The sequence below is a fragment of the Colletotrichum destructivum genome, chromosome 7 (assembly GCF_034447905.1).
Source record: "Colletotrichum destructivum chromosome 7, complete sequence".
Lineage (NCBI taxonomy): Eukaryota > Fungi > Ascomycota > Sordariomycetes > Glomerellales > Glomerellaceae > Colletotrichum > Colletotrichum destructivum.
The window spans coordinates 928739-947271 of NC_085902.1; the positions used below are offsets into that span (position 1 = coordinate 928739).

Genomic DNA, 18533 nt, shown 5'->3' on the forward strand with positions numbered 1-18533 from the left:
GATTGTTGCAAACTCGACCTTCTATATATGGATCGTGATCAAGCCTGTCGATGGAATGGTTACCGGAGGATATTATTCGCCCCAAAACACGCTGTACTTCAAGTGAATCACAACAGTGGCCCGCATGGCTGTTTCCAAAGAGACATCGTTGTATCTGAACTCTAACTTTTCCCTCCAGTCTCCTAGAATACGTTGTGATCGACTACGGAATTGGACCACTCAACTTCTCAAGGCGTCAGCGACCCACCTCATGATGCCATGCAGGACAGCATACGCAACTGCTTTGGATGTAGCAGTTATCGGAAAGATCAGATACATGTCGGGTAACTCCCGAAGGCGAAGGAAGCGGGGTTCCCAAGTGTGACGACTGTCTCTCTAGGCATATCAGATCCTGATGCGATGCACAGCAGACAACCGGTCAGGGGTTTGCAGAAAGAAAAAAGCACTAGTCACCATCCAACGGACAAACCACCAAGCGAGGAAGCAACTGCTTCTCGATGATTGGTTTGCAAACCATAGCCTTTGGTGGCCGATGTAGCTCTCTAACATTTTCATTGACAGCGTTTGGACTGACACCCTGGTCCTCTTCTTATAGTTACCAAGAACCATGTTCGCACGCTTCCATGTCTCCAACAGATCGGAGAGAATACGGAGTGCCGTTCCTTATGTTGACCAGAAAGACCAAGACTCGAACAAGAATAATGAGGCACAAACCTTCAGTAGACTACTTCTAAAGACTCAACAGCCACCTATTTCCCTGGAAACCGAAAAGGTGTACTACCTGGCGGATTTTCCAATCGCTTTGACTTGCCCTCCTCCGAGACACGATGGCATCGGCACAATTACCTCTGCTCGGATTCACAGCAGCATATAGCGGTTTCGTTCTATCATCCGCCCGAATATTTGTTTTAGCTCCCTCGCTTCTTTTTCTAGTCTACGTCATCGTCAACGAGATCGTACGGCTTCGATCTCGGGTTCCTCGTCTGGCGGGCCCATGGGGGTATCCCCTGGTCGGAAGCCTCCCCTCGATCGAGGGCAAAGCCAACTCGGAAGAGTATCGGAAATGGGCCGCCAAGTACGGCGACGTGTTCCAGCTCCAGCTCGGAAACACCACGGCCGTGGTCGTCAACAGCGCCGCCGCCGCCCGTGCCCTGTTCATCGCGCAGCGCGAGGCAACCAACGGGCGGCCCATCTTCTACGTGCTGCACAAGAAGGTCCAGCGCGGTGGTCCGGTCACGAGCATCGGAACGAGCCCGTGGGACGAGAGTTGCAAGCGACGGCGAAAGGTTGCCGCCACGGCGTTGAACAAGACGAGCGTCCAGAGTTATTTGCCTGTAGGTTGAGCGCCCGTGGCAACCCCAATCCCCCTGGACAACATCTTTGTGCTAATACGGATCTTTTGTATTAACGTTACGAAGATCTTGAATCTGGAGTCTCGGGCCTTCTTGCGAGACATCTTGGCCACGTGCCAAAACGGAACAGTTGCCGTCAATGTTTTGGATCCAGCACGGAAGTTTTCCCTTAATCTGAGTCTCACACTCAGTTATGGCACCAGGTAACTTGGGCGTTGACCGGCATCCCCTCATTCAAGCCATCAGCTAACAGATGAAATGCCTTCCAAAGAGTCGAAAACGTCAAGGATCTGCACGAAGACCTCTTGCTCTCGGAAATCATCTACATCGAAGAGCAAATCGCGGCATTCCGAGATGTCTCGTCGAACCTCTCCAACTACATCCCCGTCCTGCGCCCGCTCCACGCCGTCGCGGCTTTCCTGGGATTCCGGTCGGGCACGCACATGGCCGACGTCGGGAACAGACGGCAGGCGTATCACGCGGCACTGCAAGGGAACCTCCGCCGGGAGATCGCCCGCGGCGCCGACCGCCCCTGCATCCAGGGCAACGTTCTCAAGGACCCGGAGAGCAAAGGGCTCAGCGACGGCGAGCTCCTCAGCGTCAGCCTCAGCATGATGGCCGGGGCCGATACCACGAAGAGGTCCATCATGTGGGCGATGCTGCTCCTTGCCCATCGCCAGGATGTCCAAGACAAGGCGTACCGCGCGATCGCCGAGTTTGAAGGCGGGCGTTTGCTGGAGAGTCCGGACGTGGCCCACACCAATATTGAGTATCTCGAGGCCTTGACGAAGGAAGTCGGTAGATATTTTGTAGTCTTGCGGCTTGCGCTCCCGAAGTCCACCCATTCGCATGTCGACTGGCAAGAGTCGACGATCCCTCCCCAGACGCTGATGTTCTTGAACTCCTGGGCTTGCTCAAGAGGTAAGTCCCGATTCTCAACTCAACATAGCTAGTCACATACGCGCCAGGACAGGTCAAAGGTTTGACACTCTTCCGAGGCCGTCTCTGACTTCTTAAAACAGACCCGGCCGTCTTTTCAGACCCCGATTCCTTCACGCCCGAGCGGTGGTTAGACGACGACCAGACCGCGAACCGGCACCAATACGCCTTCGGTATCGGCGGCCGCATGTGCGTGGCGAGCCACGTTGCCTCAAAGGCCCTCTACACGGTGCTTCTGCATCTGGTTGCCCACTTCAGGATTCTCCCGGCAGAGGGTTCTTCCGATGAAGAGATTGATCCTGTCGCTGGGCTTGCGGTCCCGGGGAACCACCAAGCCGCGCCAAGAGCCAGGCATGTAAGGATCATTCCGAGGAACCAAGGATTCACCGGAGGCATGCTGTCAGTATCGACATGACTGTTGACGACATCTGCCATTGAAGATCTATGATAACCAAGGAACGGTTTCTTCAATCAACATTACGGGTTACACAGCCGACTCGGGTTAGAGAATATACCGCTCTGTACCTTTCAGTTTCACAAATGCCAGAAGCCTTTTGAATGTAGCCTGGGGTTGTCATCTTCTTCATATGCCCACAAGCATGACCGTCCCCTATTCGCGTCCAGACATCCGGTAGCGTATGTTCCCAGCTTTGTATCAAGTAGCCGTTACACGAGCACTGTTGACGATTCCCTCAAGTTGTTCTAAGATCGGAGCGATTCACTCACACGCATTGGTGGGCTGTGGGTTTCGTCAACTCCTAGTGAGTGACGGGGCCGTCCTGAGTCCGATTTCAAGGCGAACGAACAGTCACCGGAGGTGGTTTTGAAGTGGTTAGATGAAACTCTGCAAGTCATGCAATCATTTTAAAGTCACTAAACTTACCATTGTGACTTAACCACATTGGCTTTGGGCCTCTTGGTACACTGTTCGGCTGCTTTATGTCTGGACATTCAACACACCAACCACAGATGGGCCTCCTGGTGTTTTGATATCTGCTAATGTATCTGCCAGAATCCTGTTGTGCACTTCATACTCCCCGTCAAAACTATTGAATTCATATCCAAATGGTTTCCAATCACGCAGCAATGAATCCACATCCCGTTTTCCCGTTCTCATTCGCGACAACCACCGCAGAACACGCGCCCTTGGGACCAGCGCAGCATCCCGAAGCACAATCCGCGTCCGAGAGACATTGCCCGGTGATGAACTGCTGCCCGATTCCCTTCCCCACGTTCTGGGAACCCGCAGCGCCTTGGTTGACGCCAGACGATCCTCCGTTGACAGGCGGTGCGGCCTGTGGAGGAGCCGAAGGCGCCGCATCCTCCACCGCCGGAAGGCCCGGCGACCCCGCCGCGGGGCTTGCACCGCCGCCGAACCCGCAGCCCGACTTCCCGTTTTCCTCGGCGACGGCCCTGGCGGCGCATGCGCCCTTGGGCCCGGCGCAGCATCCCGAGGCGCAGTCGGCGTCTGAGAGGCATTGCCCCGTGATAAACTGCAGCCCGTTACCCGCGCCGACGTTCGACGACCCAGGGGCGCCAGACGATCCCGATTTTCCGTTGTCGGGCGCGGCCTCCATAGACGGTTTCACTCGGCCGGGAGCAGGGACTGGGGCGGCACCGATTCCGTCGCCGAAGCCGCATCCCTGCTTGCCTGCTTGGAACTGGGCCCCGACTCCGGAGCAGATGCCCGCGCCGCTCAGGATCGCGCAGCAGGCCGAGGCGCAGTCTCTGCTGCTAAGGCAGGCGCCGCCGATGAACTGAACGCCGTGGCCGTTGCCAATGTTCTTGTTGCCCGCGGGGTCTGGTGTCAGGGGGTTTGGGATGGCGAGGACCGTGGCAGCGACTGGGTTGTTAGTTATCCCGGCGAATGTATAGATTTGAAGGCGAAGACTTACATAATGCTGCTGTCAAGAAGAAACGAACCATGTTTTAGTATATATAAGAAATCAAGGTATAGAAAGGCACTATTGGGTAGAGATCCCCCCGAAGAAAGATGTTACAAGAAGATAAGTTGGTGTAAGTGACTGACGATGGTTTCTCCGAGAGAGGCGTCCCGTTCGAGACTTCAAGCCCCACGGAGAGCATGTCGTCTTAAATACCACAACACATATTCCCTGGTGCATTTGAGCACTTCTGGATACTGCTGTCAGTCTGTCAGGACCCTCGGCGCTTGCTTGATGCACCCCGTCTGTCAAGCAAGTCAGCCGAAGATGTGACGCATTGCTGTCACAGGAGCACGTTTCTGCGGCCCGTGACTGAGACGAGCAGCATCTGGCGTCTGTGTACCAAAGAAAAAGTCCACTGGAAATGTCAAAATGTCACTTGACGATCCTGTCTGTCGAAAAAATTGGAAGGAAACCTGTATGACGGGCGAACATGGCGTGCAGTTTGACCAGTGAGGTGGTTGAGGGCCCGATGTTGGAGGCTCGGTCGTCGTGCTAATGTTTCGGATGGGACGAAACATCGGAGGAGGGCAAACGGGCCCAAACGCCCTCGAGCCCCTTGGGCTCAGGGGTTCGTTCTGCCGTAGAAGTCTCGGATGATTGTGGTGCAGAATATCTGGTCTGCGGATGTACGGTACATTGGTCGGGAGGGTGGCTCTGCATGGAGACTCTTAGCTGCGATCTTCCGACGATCCAGGTTTCCCCATCTTCACAGATGCTCGGGGATTGAAGCCAGCGCCTTCTGCTCATTCGTCTGTCGCCTTGGAACGTCTTGTTTGGGCCGACTCCCGAGACCAGCATTGTGAAACGACACAGGCTGTCAGCTCGGTAGGGTCTCTCCGATGATGGCCCGCTTGAGCCTAATCGTCCCCTATTCGCGAGAGCAAGAATCTTTCTCCTGTCTTGGCTAAGAGCTAGCCCATCTGCTCAGGGGATGGTGTGAGAGAGGTGATGGTCTGAGGAAATGGTGCGAAGAGGGTTGTTTGGCGCGCCTCACGGTATGAAACTGCCATGAGAATGCTCCAAAAAGAAGGCATCGAATCTCTGCCTGGGGCTTGATTAAGCTCGTAGAAGGTCTTCCAAAGTGCAGTCGACGGAATCCTTGAACGGGGCGGGCATCTCAGGTAGAGTTGCGTTACATTGTGGCGTAACGTAGACAAGTTTGAATGAGATGATGAAAATGTCGGCACGCTTTCTTAAAGCTTGCTTGGTTTCGAAATGTAGTAGAAACAGTTATTTACCCGTAGTATCTCTTCCATCGATTGACCACCGTAACGGTAGTAGACAAGCTGTCGTTCGATGTCAGTCATCGGCAGAGTTTGTGAATGTGTGCGTAGAACGTCCCAGCGGCGTCCTGTAGGGAGGAATTGACTTTCTCGCAGCACTGCCCCCCATCTCAGCGCTCTTGTGGCAGCTTCAGCGGACAAACCTCACTGTCAGGGGGTGTCCAGATGCTTCTTCTCATGCTTCCCCCTCTCTAAGCTCGCTCGCCTCCGTCTCTGGAATAGACGGGCACATGAAGGGCGTAAGCCACCTTCTCCCTTCCATTCCTCTTTCAATCGATGACTAACAGGCCACGCATGCCTCCATTCCAACAGCTAAGAGAGGCAAGCTACTAGTGCGTCAGAAAGCCCACTGCCTCGATTGCACCACTGGATCGTCCGCTGTGCCGACGCCGACAATGCGGACAACGCACGTAAACAGACAAGATTCGGCCGACAGAATCCGTGAGCCTGGATCCCAAAGGGAGGAGAGACATGATGTGAATGAAGCTCAATAGGAGGCGCCGGTAACCTGCAGCAACCGCAAGGTTCAAGACATCGGCATGACAGACATCTAAAGCGAACCCGGCCGCCAACTGCTCTCCATCCATCGACGACGGCACTGATAGCCGGTTGCGTAAGAACGATTGCACAACCGTCATACGAAAGACCGATGCTATTTCCCGTTCACCCAGACCTGCCCGGGTCTAGTGTATTGCACTGACTCCCGACTCTCCCCCTCCATCACCTCTCCATCAATTCTGAGCCCCTCGACGCACGCGATTCCTAACAGAGGCGCTAACCACGAACTTCTCGGTCGTTATCATCCGCGGGGCCTGCTGCCACTGCCATTGGGCAAAACCAAGGACCGCCACCTCTGCCACGGCCCATCACCCGGCATTGTCACCTCCTCCCACAGCTGCGGGTCGTTCAGGGGCTCCCTGGTCCATGGGAGAAGCTGACCTGGCTCCCGGAATTCCTGCCAACGGTCTTACCCGCATTCGACGGCACTTGCAGGATGTTGGAACCCCTCCTCCTCTAGCCGCTGGCCCTCCCATTCCAAGATGCCTCTCTCTGTCTTAGTCCATAGGACATGACAAAGACTCGACTGACGCGATCCAGCCTGAGACACGTCTCCGGCGGCGCGAGGGGAGAGCTCCTCAGGGTGTCCCGATCAGTGACATCAGAATATCCGCTTCCATGGCGCCCCCCCACCTGGCTGGTGTAGTCGGCGGCGGCCTTATCTGAGCCGCCCCTAAATCCTCGTTGCTTCCCCTCGATCCCCCACCCCACGCGTGTTCCATTGCGAGAATACACGCAGACGAGAGATCGGATACATACCGACTGTGTGCCCGCAATGTCTACTCCGCCTCAGAATGTCGTAGTGGAGCCCGACGATTTCAACGACAACGACTCATCGCTGGGAGATGTACGACACCTCCGGCGCCAGCTTCCCGAGGGCGTGAGACGCTGACATCCACGAAACAGGATGGCACGTCGTCGACGGCAAGCCTGAATAGCTCCATCCTCGACTACCGCAAAGAGAACGGTCGCACGTATCACCGATACCGCGATGGGAGTATGTGATACACACCCGTCGGCAGCCCCGCATGATGCTTCACTGACACCAACGCCACATGAAGAGTACCACTTTCCCAACGATGAGGCCGAGAACGAGAGACTAGGTGGGTGTCTTTTTGCGAGAGCCCATGACGAGCGCGCGCATAGGGAAGGAAGGGTTTGCCACTGCTGATGCCTCGTAAAGACCTTCAACACCACATTTTCGATCTCTCCTTCGACGGCAAGCTAGGATTGGCTCCCCCCAACGACCCCGATGCCGAAGTCGGCCGCGTCCTGGACCTCGGGACAGGCACGGGCATCTGGGCCATGGACTACGGCGACGATCACCCCGGGGCCGAGGTTGGTATCATCACGACTGTTGCTATCGACCGACGTTTGATCTGACCACCACGCCCCCCCCCCCCCCCCTTTAGGTCATCGGTGTCGACCTGTCACCCACGCAGCCGCAGTTGTGCGTGTTATCCGCCTAGCCATTGGAACGACAGGGAAACGTCCACTAACAGATGTCTACAGCGTCCCGCCTAACGTCAAGTTCGAGATCGACGACATCGAGGACAGCTGGACGTACTCGCAGCCGTTCGACTACATCCACAGCCGCATGATGAACACCAGCATCTCCAACTGGGAGGAGTACCTCCGCCAATCCTTTGAGTACTTTCTTCAGCCACCATCCCCTCCCCCCTCCCCCCCCCCCCACCTCTCCCCTTCTCTCCCAGAACCACCGTTTTGCATTCTGACAAATATCCCCTTCGCAGACACCTCAACCCCGGCGGCTGGCTCGAGCTCCAGGAATTCGCCCTGCCCGTCTCCGACGACGACACCCTGACCGAGGAGCACGCCCTCTACCAGTCCATGAAGTACCTCGGCGAGGCCGCCGCCAAGACGAACCGGGCCTTCGTCGACCTCGACGCCCTCAAGCCCATGATGGAGGCCGCCGGCTTCGTCGGCGTCGCCGAGATGCGCTTCAAGTGGCCCAGCAACACGTGGCCGCGCCACCCCAAGTTCAAGGAGCTCGGCGCCTGGAACTACGAGAACATCACCACCGGCCTGCAGGGGTTCCTCATGGCCGCCCTGACGCGCGGACTCGGCTGGAGGGCCGACGAGGTCAACGTGCTCGCGGCGCAGGCCCGAAAGGACGTCGGCGACAAGAGCATCCACGCGTACTGGCCCATGTGAGTCTCCCGTCCGCTGCTGCCATTACGTTCCGCGGTGGGAAAGAGGGGAAAAGGGGATGGGGATCCCCGTCGTTTGTGTCTTGGTGGACTGACCTTACTCGCGCCAGGATCGTTGTTTATGGGAGGAAACCCGCGGCCGGGTAGGGGGAAGGGAGCGTAGGGGAGAAATCTCTGAGTATCGTCGGGCCGGGACTTGGAGGACCGGGCCGGATTATGGGTCATCAGCACGGGGCAACCTCCGCAACTCCACTTCGGATGTCCCACATTTTCGGAGACAAAAAAAAAGAGGGTGGAAGAAAATTTTGACAAGAAGCCATCGAGATTTTCTCGGACACACCGAAACCTGACCCAGACCCTGACCCAGACCCAAAAACCCTACACGCACTCCACACCTCGGTTCTTTCATAATGCCACTTGTGAGTGTTCCTGTCAACAATTCAAACAATAACCCGCCTTGCTAGCTCAATCGGTAGAGCGTGAGACTCTTAATCTCAAGGTTGCGGGTTCGACCCCCGCGTGAGGCTCAAATCCTCACCACGATTGGCAATGCCACTCAACGGGTTACTCTTTTGTTTCTTAGCCACACGGGCGAATTTCTTTTTGTTTCCAAAGATGCCTACCTACCTAATAAAGTGTGCACAGGAGGGGGGGGGAGAGAGTTCCTTCGTTGATTTCGTCGTCAATATCGGAAACATTCTCTCCATAAGGAATGAATTCAACCCGAGCATCACCGGGCACGATAAACGAAACAAGTAAAAGTGGTATCATTGTAGAATATTATCCCAAAAGGTTGATGAAAGGCTCCGGCCACTTGCCCATCAGCAGCGGCCGGTCCCCGAGCCTCCCGCTCACTGGCGCCAAGATCCTCAACTTGCGCTTCTCCTTGTCGATGTCGGCTACGTACACATAGCCCATCACGTTGGCCGCTCTGATAGCCTCTGGCGAGTCTTTGACTGAGGCGTACACGATGGCGAGGGTCCAATGCGCCATAAGCTGAACTGGGTCGACCCGCATAAGGCCGCCATCAGCGTTTCCGTACATCGAGTCTGTGTGTTGTGTCAGTATGACCTGCCCCGTTGATGAAGCGCAAGTCGCGCGGGGCATACTCACAATCGCCTATTCTGAAGATTGCCAGACTGTCAAAGTCGACTTGTTGCGTGGCGGGGCTGAGGGTCTGACCGATGCTGCCGAAGAAGTACTCCTTAATGGAAGCCTCGCATGCCTGCTGCATGAATCCCACATCGCGCTCGACTACGCCATCCGACTTGTCCAACAGGAGGATGCTGTACGGCTCTCCGAGGCTGGTCCTCTCTGTTGAGAACCGCTTGATCAGCTCTGCGTTGAGATGTGACGAGCCCAGCACGATGATGATATTTACTGTTGACTGTCAGCACAAGGCGTTTCAGACGAAGAGTCGGGTGGAGGCCGGCACCCAATGGGGAAACGGGAATGTCATCAAAAGCCTTACCTGAAAGCTCGTCTACGATGTGGGCAAGAATATCCATCCCATTGTCGCTGTTCTCGCTCACGGCCGGGGTATCGATGATCATGCCAGAGCTCTTCACCTCGGCATCTTTCCCCAGCCTCGACGTCACCGTTGCCGCCATCTTACTCACGAGCTCCTGGTACTTCTTCTGGTCCTCCTCGGCGCTGGCGTGGCCGTAGTAGTAGACTAGCGGCAGCTTGACGGGCACCTGGCTCGGCCCGCTCGTCGGGGTCGTGCCCCAGCCGTCGACGGCCTCGACGTCGAGTATAGTGCCGATGACGCTCGCGCTTAGGGTACCTGGCAAGCTCAGCATGCCCTCTTTGGGGTCCGTATTGACGACCAACGGCTGTGCCCCGACTCTCGTGGCGTAGCTCGTCAGGGTGCGCACCAGGCTCGTCTTGCCCGTTGAGGGCGATCCGCAGATGGCGATGCGCGGGCCCTCCCTCCTCTCGGCGGCGGCACGCTGACGCATGGCGGTGAGCTGGAAGTGCAGGTTCAGGGTGGCGTTGGCGGGCGAGTCTTGTGGTTTGGCGTACTCGGCAAGGGAATCGGTGGTGAGGCTGCCCTCAACCTCGAGCTCGCAGCCCTGTAGGGTGAGGATCTTGGACTTGACGCCGCCAAAGGTGTAGGCGTGCTGCAGGGCGAGCTCGGTGCCATCCTTTTCGGCGGTGCCCGAAAGGAGCTTCAATTTGATGTGGGTGTCAAAGGCGACCTCGAATCGCCATTCCCAGAAGGGCTGGAGGCGGATCGTGCGGGTTTGGTTGGCGGACGTCGGTTGCTGCGAAGGCGGTGGTCAGTTTGCGTTCTCGATAGAGGCGTGGGCGCGGAGGGGTAGACGAGAGGCGATTGAACGTACTGGCGCCACGAGGTGGCCCAAACCGGGGATAGACATGTTGACTATCTGTTGATCATGGAGTATACCAGCAATTGTGTCGCGGTCGTTTCTGTCCGCTTCTGTAAGAGTGCTGCTGCTGGGGGATGGGGAAGCAAGAAGGTCGACAATTACAGTCGGCGCGCAGGAAATGTTCTGAGACGCGACGGCCTAATTAAGATTCTATGGCTACTAATGGTTCCTATGTACCTTAGGTAGGTAGGTAGGTGCCTGTATCTGTACCTTGGCAGGTACCGCCGTACCTGGAGGGAGCTTGACATCACAGGGTCGAAATGGTCTGTGCAGAAGCTCCCACTATCGAAGCACCTAACAGGGTTAGTCTGCTGGGGGCATGTTTACCTAATGGATAGCAGCGGGGCGCCAGCATGGGATACTACCTAGCTACTTCAGCATCCGACATCAACTCACATCCCCAACTTACTACGCACAAGTAACCAGCTTCAACCTTGGAAACTGTTGCCCCGAAAATGGCTTGGACATGCGGGCACTCGATGAAACATGTAGCGTATCCCTTTTTGCAGCGGCTCGGGATGGTGATATGTCGGAATAATAACAGATTGGAAGTGAAACCCGAGTCTTGAGGATGGCACCCTAAGATCCTGACGTCAGGTTACTGTAGACCGAGCAATGCGAATCTTTGACAGCAAGCACTTCATCATAGCGCACGTCTTTCAACCCCAGACGGGCTCGCGGATAGGTAGCAAGACTTTGCTTTGCCTAGAAAGGTGTCTAATTCGCAAAATATCTATCAAGACGAGGCCAAGACGGCAGGGCAAGTCCAAAGGCGGCACGGAGGGAACTATGGGAAAAGCTGAGCAGTGTTACAATCACGTCTTCTTGTTGACCGTGCGAGATCGGAACTTCTAAATTGATTTCCATGATGGGCTAGTTCCCTCTTCCTTCCGAAACACCATCTTTCGCATCCCATATGCCAACATGTCTCCTCCAATGCTTCGTATCATGGGTCCTGAGCACCAAGACTTGAGACTAATATCTGGATGTATAGACTGCGATGGAAAGGGACTATGACGACACTCTAGGCGGTTCGGTTCTCAAGGAAATTATTTAATGTCAGGAGGTTCTAGTAGTCAGAGATGTTTGGTCTCCTACAAATCGACAGATCCCGAGCCCAGTTCTCCCGTCAAAGTTGCCATATACTATAAGACGCCTCGGTAATCATTAAATCCTTCCTCTAAGCCCCTTTTTGAAAGCAGCGAGGGATTCAAAAGCGGTTGAGCTGGCAGCCTGGCCACAGGTAACCGTGAAATGAGGAGTGCATTTGATCGGTAAAAGGATGATTCGATCGTGGGAAGAGAGAAAACGTACCGTTGAGACTAATGAACACCTGAAAAATCTGTCGAGAAAGATTGAAAAGGAACGAATGAGTCTGCTACACAGCTTTTGTGGAACCAGAGATATGGATCGTAGCGTGATTCGAACACGCCTCCCTGAGGGACACCAGGCGCCGAAGCGCCATACGACCTTTTTGGGCCCTCGCCCGTAGGATTTCTCCACTACAAATCAAAAGAAAATAGGCCTTAGCTCATCGGATTTCTCCCACAACAAATCCTGAAAGAGTAGGTCCTTCTCCATTCTGATGGGAAGGAAGAGTTATGTGACAAGGTCCAAGAGGTGACCTAAGTGCGGACGCGGTCAACGCCTAGGGTCGGCTCGAGCATCGTTGACTACTTATAATCTTCTCTTCTTGGCCGACGGAAAGCTCTGGTTGTCATTCTCGCTGCTGTTCTGGTTCCAGCCCTGGTACTCGAACGTCTCATCTGGTTCCCGTTTGATACCGTGAGGAGGGAACAGCGTAGTCTCCTCCCGGGAGCTGAAGGAGTCGGGGGCGGGGAGTATGGCAGCGGCGTGGGTGGGAGCGGCGAAGGGATGGATGACGTGGGCGGTGGCAGCGACAGCAGCAGGGGCGGTTATGTGAGGGGTTGTCAGAGGGGTGGCGGCAGCGACGGCAGCAGCAATGGCGGCGGCGATGGTGGGAGCGACAGCGGCAGCGATGACGGGAGCCATGGAGGGAGCCATAGCGTGATTCATAACAGCAGCAATGCCGGGGGTGATGGCGGCAGCGATGGTGGCAGCGGTGGCGGGAGGAGGAGGGAGAGCTGGGATGGCGAGAGCGGCGGAGGTGGACGCAGGGAAGTTGGGAGCAGCCGCCTGATTGTTGCGGTGCTCTGGGTTCTACAAGTTACATAGTTAGTGCTAAAAACATAGGGAAGTGGAAAAAGGATGGGTTTTCAAGTACTCACCGTTCTCCTGGCTGCTCGGTCGAGGATGACGGGACGACCACGGATCTCCAGGCCCGTCAGCTCGCCCTCAGCTGCCCTGGCATCAGGGCGCTGGTTGAACCCAACCATTACCGAGCCCGTATGGCGATTTGGGTAGGTGAACTGGCCCGGGCGTGATGGCGACCAGAAGAACTTGGCCGAGTCGGGACTCGTGAGCTTAGCCAAAACGATGGCCTCGATTTCGGCCCGATCGGCTTTGAAGTTGAGGTTACGAAGAAAGAGAAGGCGTCGGGCCGTCCGACACTCCTTGATCTGTTCCTCGAACTGCTCGTCATAATGAACCATTCTGTTCTATGAGTTAGCTACCAACTCTCGGGGTCTACCAGCACTACAAGGAGCAACGCGCTGAACAGGGTGAGATACATACTTCGCTGTCAGGTTGGAGATGGTAGCGTTTTCTTGTTTTCTTGTTTTCTTGTTTGTTTGTTTGTTTGTTTGTTTGTGAGTGTTTTTCGATGGCTTGGATTTTGTGATAAAATCTTTGCTTGTTGGTTAATCGTCGAATTGCTGGGTGATGGTTTCGAAATGTCTTCTTGCTAAGAGGGAAGAAGGTGCGCCGTGTAAAAGGAGACAGAGAGACTGAGATGGGAGGGCAGCGGTACCCCACTATCCCAAAAAGGAACCCGCAGGAACCAAAGCTGTGGGCTGATTGGCCGTAACCGGGTGCTCCTGCCTTTTCAAGGTTTGAAACCGCGCAGCGCTCCTGCCCCCGTGTTAGGCTTCTACGCCAATTCGTATCCAGGTCACTTTGGACACAACGTTGAGCGGACTGTGATTTCTACTGCTGCTCACATTGCTGACGAGAAGATTTGGAATGTAATTCTGAACACTTAGAAGACCTTTTAAATTTTTAAAGATTGGATTCTGGGCTAGTTGACTTAGTATTCTAAGGCAACGCTGCATGAGGGTGGTTCACAGCAGGTCTGGAGCCTCATGTCGTCCGTCGGGTTTCTGGATGCTAGGAGGTGGGTGATTCATGTATTAGAGTGAGAGTGATTAGATAATAGAGACTAGACGAAAGAACAAGTAAATACAAGAAGCTTTCAGCCAGCTTACTTCATCCCACAATTACAGACATGTTTTGTGGATGATAAGAAGAACGATTAAGACCACTGAACGTGAAGCGACGTCCAAAGCGATCTGAGAATCCATCTTCCTCGCTGACTCATCCCGGACACCTTCCGCGTCGGCCGCATATTCTTCCGTGCCTCCAATTCCCGGGCAACGTTCCTGTCAGCCACCGGACTCGAACCATTACGCAAGCCCCCACGCCTCCCCATCGTGCAGCCAGCTTCGCCACAGCCCACTAGCTCATCGCTGCCTGCACCTGCTGACCTGCGTCACCTCACCTTTCAATCCCGTTCCACTCACTGTCGCCTCCCCCGAAAGCCCCCAAACTTCAAAAACGCATCAACACCCTAAACAGAACAATTTGCGACACTCTCACATAATTCTTTCCCTACCTCTCCCCACGAACTACATACCGACAATCGCACAATGTGCTCCGCAGACATCTTCCTCGGCCTTCTGGCCCTCCTCTTCCCGCCTCTGCCTGGTACGATTCCCTCTCGCCCCGCCCCGCATCGCATTCCACAGCCCACGCCCGCGATGACATATCCCACTTCGAGAGATCCCAGAACACGGCTAACGTGCGAAACAAATAGTTTGGGTGAAGCGCGGCATCTGCTCCGCAGACTCCATCATCAACATCCTCCTCTGTCTCCTGGGCTACGTACGTTCTCCATCGGAACCCCCCCCCCCTTTCTTTGCGATAAACTAACATGAGTTCTCGCCAGGTCCCCGGCCTCATCCACGCCTGGTACATCATCGCCAAGTTCCCCGAGCCGGATTACGAGTACGAGTCCGTCCCCCAGCAGGACCGCGAAGGCGGCCGCGTCACCTACGTCTTCGTCCACGGCAACGGCAACGGCCACGGCCCGCACACCCAGCAGCCCCAGCAGCAGCCCCGTCCCACGCAGAACAACGGCAAGGGCGGCAACAACGTCAGCTACGGCACCACCAACAACCCGAACAACTCGGGCAATGCCGCCGCCGGTGGCTCGAGCAGACCCCAACAGCCCCAGCCGTACCAGGACCAGACGGCAGGCGAGGGTAGCAGCGACGGTGCCGTGCCGCCTAGCTACGCCGACGTCGTTGCGGGCGACAACAAGATCCAGACTCGGGATTAGAGCAGTCGGAGGCGGACGGGCGGCGCCGAGGTTTATTTGGTGCTGGCTCTTGTTAAAGATCAACTGTGAGAGGCCTCTGCTTCTCCGCTAGCTCGGTCGGCCACGTCTGGTTGTTATTGTATTGGTTCATGTAACTTTGGCTTCGGGGGTTTTGCGGGCGGAGTTTGGATTCTATCAAACGACACAGCTTCGCCTCTTTGGAGTTTGGGACGGGGCGGGATGACGAATTAATGCGCTGCTGCACGAGTTTTACGCGAGACATTGGTGCGAATGATCCGTTGCATCATCTATGTAGTTGGATGCCTCGAACTCTCCTGAAAGATGGGGTATCTTGATCTAATCTTTTCGAAACGCCGGTCCTTCGCCCACGGTGTCTCAAGAACTCTAATATCAGGACTCCTTCCGAACGCCCAAACCACATGTGTCATTAATGATCCCAAATTCCTCGATGGTCCTTTCCTTCTCTAAGAGTCCACCGTATTCTGCTTGTCCGCATCGACATGAACTCCTTCGCTATCCATCTTGACGGCCGACAGGGGAGGGCGTTCGCAGGGCACGGGCTCTTTGTAGTGCTGCATGAGGTTCTGCGGTAGAAAGGTGTGCCATTCCACAAGCACGAGGCGGGCCTGTTTGATAAACCTGATGCCAATGTTGAGCTCGCAAACGCAAAGCTGAAGCTTGAATCCGGGTTGCAGTCTCACGAGGATGGCGTCGTCCAGAAAGAAGGTTACCTCCTCCTTGGATAGCTCAAAGTCTGCTCCGCGATCGTAACCGTCCTCAATCAGGCACGGCTTGGTAACGATTGAGCCGACAGGCGTGAATGGTCCTCCCTTGTCCAGCCTGATGCTGCGAACGAGCTTGCGCGATTCGATCGTCGGGCGGTTAACAGACACAACCTCCATGTTGCATTCCTCCTCGCTGACGACTTTGATGGACTTGTCGGCCAAGCCTTTCATGACAGCATCGTACTGCTGCCGGGTTCCCGCCGTTGTGAACGCGATCTTCAAAACATCCTCGGCTGCGAAGTCCTTGGGTCTTTGAAACTCGGCTTCACCGAAGAAATGAAAGTCACCACAGAACAGCTCCGAAAGCGCCAGGTTGAATTCACCTGGGAAGCGCAGGAGCGCTTGGTGAGCTTGAGGCAGCTCGACTTTGGCTTTCTGGCAAATAGCTAGGGCTTCTTTAACATTGGCGTTGTATTCGGGACACACGTCGTGCTGGAGGACGTAGGTGAGGAAGTTCTCCAGCACGCCGACGGCCTTGCCCATCTGGGCGTAGTCCCACGCCGTCATCGTCGGAAGATTCTCGGACAGGAAACCCGCGGCGACGCCGGCGAAGTCGACGTCCCAGTCATCTGGATCGTTATCGTTGTAGAAGCGACTGCCGCCGCCGGACATGTGAACGGTGTCGATGGCCGCAGCGCTCCGCTTCTCCTCTGGAGACATGTCCTTCAAGTCGGCATCGACCTTGCCACCGAACATGCGCGGGGTGGAGTCAATACCACCGAGAAAGAGGTATTTGTTGAACATCTGGTCCGAGGCACCCAGACGGCGTCGAGCGCGGTAGCGCTGGATGCATGTTTCGATGCGTCTTGCGTGTGTTAGTTGGGTGACTGAGAGGGAGAGAAGGATTGTTGACTTACTCGACGAACGGAAGGTCTCTACAAGTCCACGTTAGTCTGCGCCCCAGGAAGGTCCACGTCAGAGAAAGGCCTGCTTACGGATGGTAGAGATTCTCGCGTTCCTCTTGGGCTTCGGCAGGGGTCATGGGAGGGTCGGCGTAGAATTCTGGGAGGATGTCAGCAAGGGACGGCCGCGTTCGAATGTGACCCAACGAGAGGTACCCTCGAAGCCGGTGCCGCGATACTTGTGTAAGGCCGTAGGGCCGCGGTCGGTGGTGCACTTCTTTTTCTTGCCGTTCGCCATATTTGAAGTTGTTGCGGAGGAGAGTTTTGGTGTTGGGAGGAATGACTGTCGGTTTTATCAGCGGAACTTCAGTCCCAGAGCATGCTGCAGCAAGCGGGCGATCGATGTCAAGGTGCAGAAAGAATCTCGGGTTGTTGCAGGTAACGAACAAAAGGTTGATGTTATTCTGAAGAAATCGATGGAAAGAGAAAGAGCATTCAGCTGCTTCGCATACCCTTCCTGACCTGTAAGTTGGCTCTCGTCCTTCATCCTTCCAGAAGCAAGAAGGGCCAAGCAGTGGCTCTTTCCTCTATTGCATTCTGCGTTCTGAAAATAAATACGTGCAGCATAGGAAGAAGCATCTAGGATACATGTATATTCCCATGATGAGAGAGATCACCGTGTACTGAACAACTTTCTATTCTCAAGAAACCATTACATACCACTGATGCTACCGGTCTGTTCCGTAAATCACAGATCTGACCTGTCTGAAGACTTCCCTTGCGGGCCAATCGCACCAGGCTCTTGCAGCCATTGGAGGCCTGCCGCTGGCGATCGCCGGGCAATCACTGACAGCAAACCAATGGTATTCGAGATCCCGCGTTTGCCAGGGGAAATCGTGATGCAGGCCTGGCAATTGTTGGAAGTTTGTGGGAAACACTGGACACTCTTGCAACTGGAATTGTATCCGAAACCTGTCAAGGTAGGTCGTCTTGCTCGAGGCGGAATCTGGGGCGGAGTGATGGCATGCATGGGTGGAGGTGCGTTCGTATATTCGCGCCGCAGGAGTGGATGGGAGCTGACGAAGACGACGGGCTGCACACGGCTCACTTGGGCGCGGCGTGCTGGAGGGAAGCCCAGCTGACCCGACAAACCCTGACAGGAGCGTCTGCATGCTCGAGCATGCGAGGAGGAAGAGAAGGGCTGATGTAGGAGTATCGTTTGCCGAATGACAGCGGTGAGACCACGTCCAGAGCGGTCAATCAGCCAGACATGGCTGCTCGGGACCCCCCAGCTGATGTGATGTTGCAAAAAGAAAGAGAGTCCAGTCCGGTGCCACCCGATTCACGTCGCGAGCGTGGCAATGCAACACGGCGGCATAGGACGGGTGTCGTGCCGTGCTGCACCTGTCCCACGGGGGCGGTCTGGTCCAGGTCTCGGCCATGGCAAAACAAAAAGGCCTGTCGGAGAAGTCATCGTGTTGTTGTTGCACGCCGGTCATGCATGCCATTAGGCCGCGAATGACCTCGACAGCGGGGAGTCTTTGTAATGGTCAGGCTCTATTCTGGGCCAGATCGGATCGTGGCCGGCTGAGCTGTCATGGAAAGGATGTCTGATGCATCAGCCTGCAGTTTGCATGATACTTTTAGTGCATCTTCCTCATCCTCATCCTCATTCTCGTCCTCGTCCTCAGGCTTCGAGAGTGGGGAGTAGACGCCTGATCAGGTAAGGTGATAATGCCCATGACTGTCTGTGCTTCAAAGCCTCGATGTGCTATGTCGTGCAAATA

General features: G+C 55.5%; 7 protein-coding genes across 7 annotated transcripts; 3 read left to right on the top strand and 4 right to left on the bottom strand.

Annotated features, from left to right (window-relative positions):
- Positions 1-827: 827 nt before the first annotated feature.
- CDEST_10827 (Putative cytochrome P450) lies at positions 828-2706 on the top strand (the record flags this gene model as incomplete). The annotated part of the gene is made up of 4 exons (XM_062926983.1): positions 828-1334; positions 1419-1555; positions 1624-2273; positions 2375-2706. 4 exons carry the CDS (start codon positions 828-830, stop codon positions 2704-2706), a joined length of 1626 nt encoding a protein of 541 aa, XP_062783034.1.
- A 661-nt stretch (positions 2707-3367) lies between these two features.
- On the bottom strand, positions 3368-4217 carry CDEST_10828 (uncharacterized protein; the record flags this gene model as incomplete). The annotated part of the gene is made up of 2 exons (XM_062926984.1): positions 3368-4134; positions 4187-4217. 2 exons carry the CDS (start codon positions 4215-4217, stop codon positions 3368-3370), a joined length of 798 nt encoding a protein of 265 aa, XP_062783035.1.
- Positions 4218-6368: 2151 nt separating this feature from the next.
- Positions 6369-8253, top strand: CDEST_10829 (Putative S-adenosyl-L-methionine-dependent methyltransferase superfamily; the record flags this gene model as incomplete). Its single annotated transcript, XM_062926985.1, has 7 exons — positions 6369-6925; positions 6985-7075; positions 7140-7181; positions 7262-7416; positions 7491-7528; positions 7591-7728; positions 7833-8253. The coding sequence occupies exons 1-7, from the start codon at positions 6854-6856 to the stop codon at positions 8251-8253; spliced, it is 957 nt and encodes a 318-aa protein (XP_062783036.1). The 5' UTR covers positions 6369-6853.
- A 525-nt stretch (positions 8254-8778) lies between these two features.
- On the bottom strand, positions 8779-10761 carry CDEST_10830 (Putative pre-mRNA cleavage complex subunit Clp1, P-loop containing nucleoside triphosphate hydrolase). Its single transcript, XM_062926986.1, has 4 exons — positions 10595-10761; positions 9721-10516; positions 9363-9629; positions 8779-9298 (listed from the first exon to the last, which is right to left on the bottom strand). The coding sequence occupies exons 1-4, from the start codon at positions 10628-10630 to the stop codon at positions 9030-9032; spliced, it is 1368 nt and encodes a 455-aa protein (XP_062783037.1). The 5' UTR covers positions 10631-10761; the 3' UTR covers positions 8779-9029.
- Positions 10762-12319: 1558 nt separating this feature from the next.
- Positions 12320-13215, bottom strand: CDEST_10831 (Putative RNA recognition motif domain, nucleotide-binding alpha-beta plait domain superfamily; the record flags this gene model as incomplete). Its single annotated transcript, XM_062926987.1, has 2 exons — positions 12320-12823; positions 12892-13215. 2 exons carry the CDS (start codon positions 13213-13215, stop codon positions 12320-12322), a joined length of 828 nt encoding a protein of 275 aa, XP_062783038.1.
- A 1080-nt stretch (positions 13216-14295) lies between these two features.
- CDEST_10832 (Putative proteolipid membrane potential modulator) lies at positions 14296-15530 on the top strand. Its single transcript, XM_062926988.1, has 3 exons — positions 14296-14485; positions 14595-14662; positions 14727-15530. The coding sequence occupies exons 1-3, from the start codon at positions 14428-14430 to the stop codon at positions 15117-15119; spliced, it is 519 nt and encodes a 172-aa protein (XP_062783039.1). The 5' UTR covers positions 14296-14427; the 3' UTR covers positions 15120-15530.
- A 53-nt stretch (positions 15531-15583) lies between these two features.
- CDEST_10833 (Putative argonaute-binding protein) lies at positions 15584-18506 on the bottom strand (the record flags this gene model as incomplete). Its single annotated transcript, XM_062926989.1, has 4 exons — positions 16963-18506; positions 16840-16906; positions 16762-16779; positions 15584-16709 (listed from the first exon to the last, which is right to left on the bottom strand). The coding sequence occupies exons 1-4, from the start codon at positions 17042-17044 to the stop codon at positions 15584-15586; spliced, it is 1293 nt and encodes a 430-aa protein (XP_062783040.1). The 5' UTR covers positions 17045-18506.
- Between the last annotated feature and the right edge of the window lie 27 nt (positions 18507-18533).

What these genes read in the sequence shown, in the direction of transcription:
- CDEST_10830 (XM_062926986.1), bottom strand. Translation starts at nt 10,630, where the DNA reads ATGTCTATCCCCGGTTTGGGCCACCTCGTGGCGCCA. An exon ending in TGGGCCACCTCGTGGCGCCA is followed by an intron (nt 10,517 to 10,594) that starts GTACGTTCAATC and finishes CCGCCTTCGCAG; the next exon opens with CAACCGACGTCCGCCAACCA. An exon ending in AATCTTCAGAATAGGCGATT is followed by an intron (nt 9,299 to 9,362) that starts GTGAGTATGCCC and finishes CACAACACACAG; the next exon opens with ACTCGATGTACGGAAACGCT.
- CDEST_10832 (XM_062926988.1), top strand. Translation starts at nt 14,428, where the DNA reads ATGTGCTCCGCAGACATCTTCCTCGGCCTTCTGGCCCTCCTCTTCCCG. An exon ending in CCTCTTCCCGCCTCTGCCTG is followed by an intron (nt 14,486 to 14,594) that starts GTACGATTCCCT and finishes CGAAACAAATAG; the next exon opens with TTTGGGTGAAGCGCGGCATC. An exon ending in TCCTCTGTCTCCTGGGCTAC is followed by an intron (nt 14,663 to 14,726) that starts GTACGTTCTCCA and finishes AGTTCTCGCCAG; the next exon opens with GTCCCCGGCCTCATCCACGC.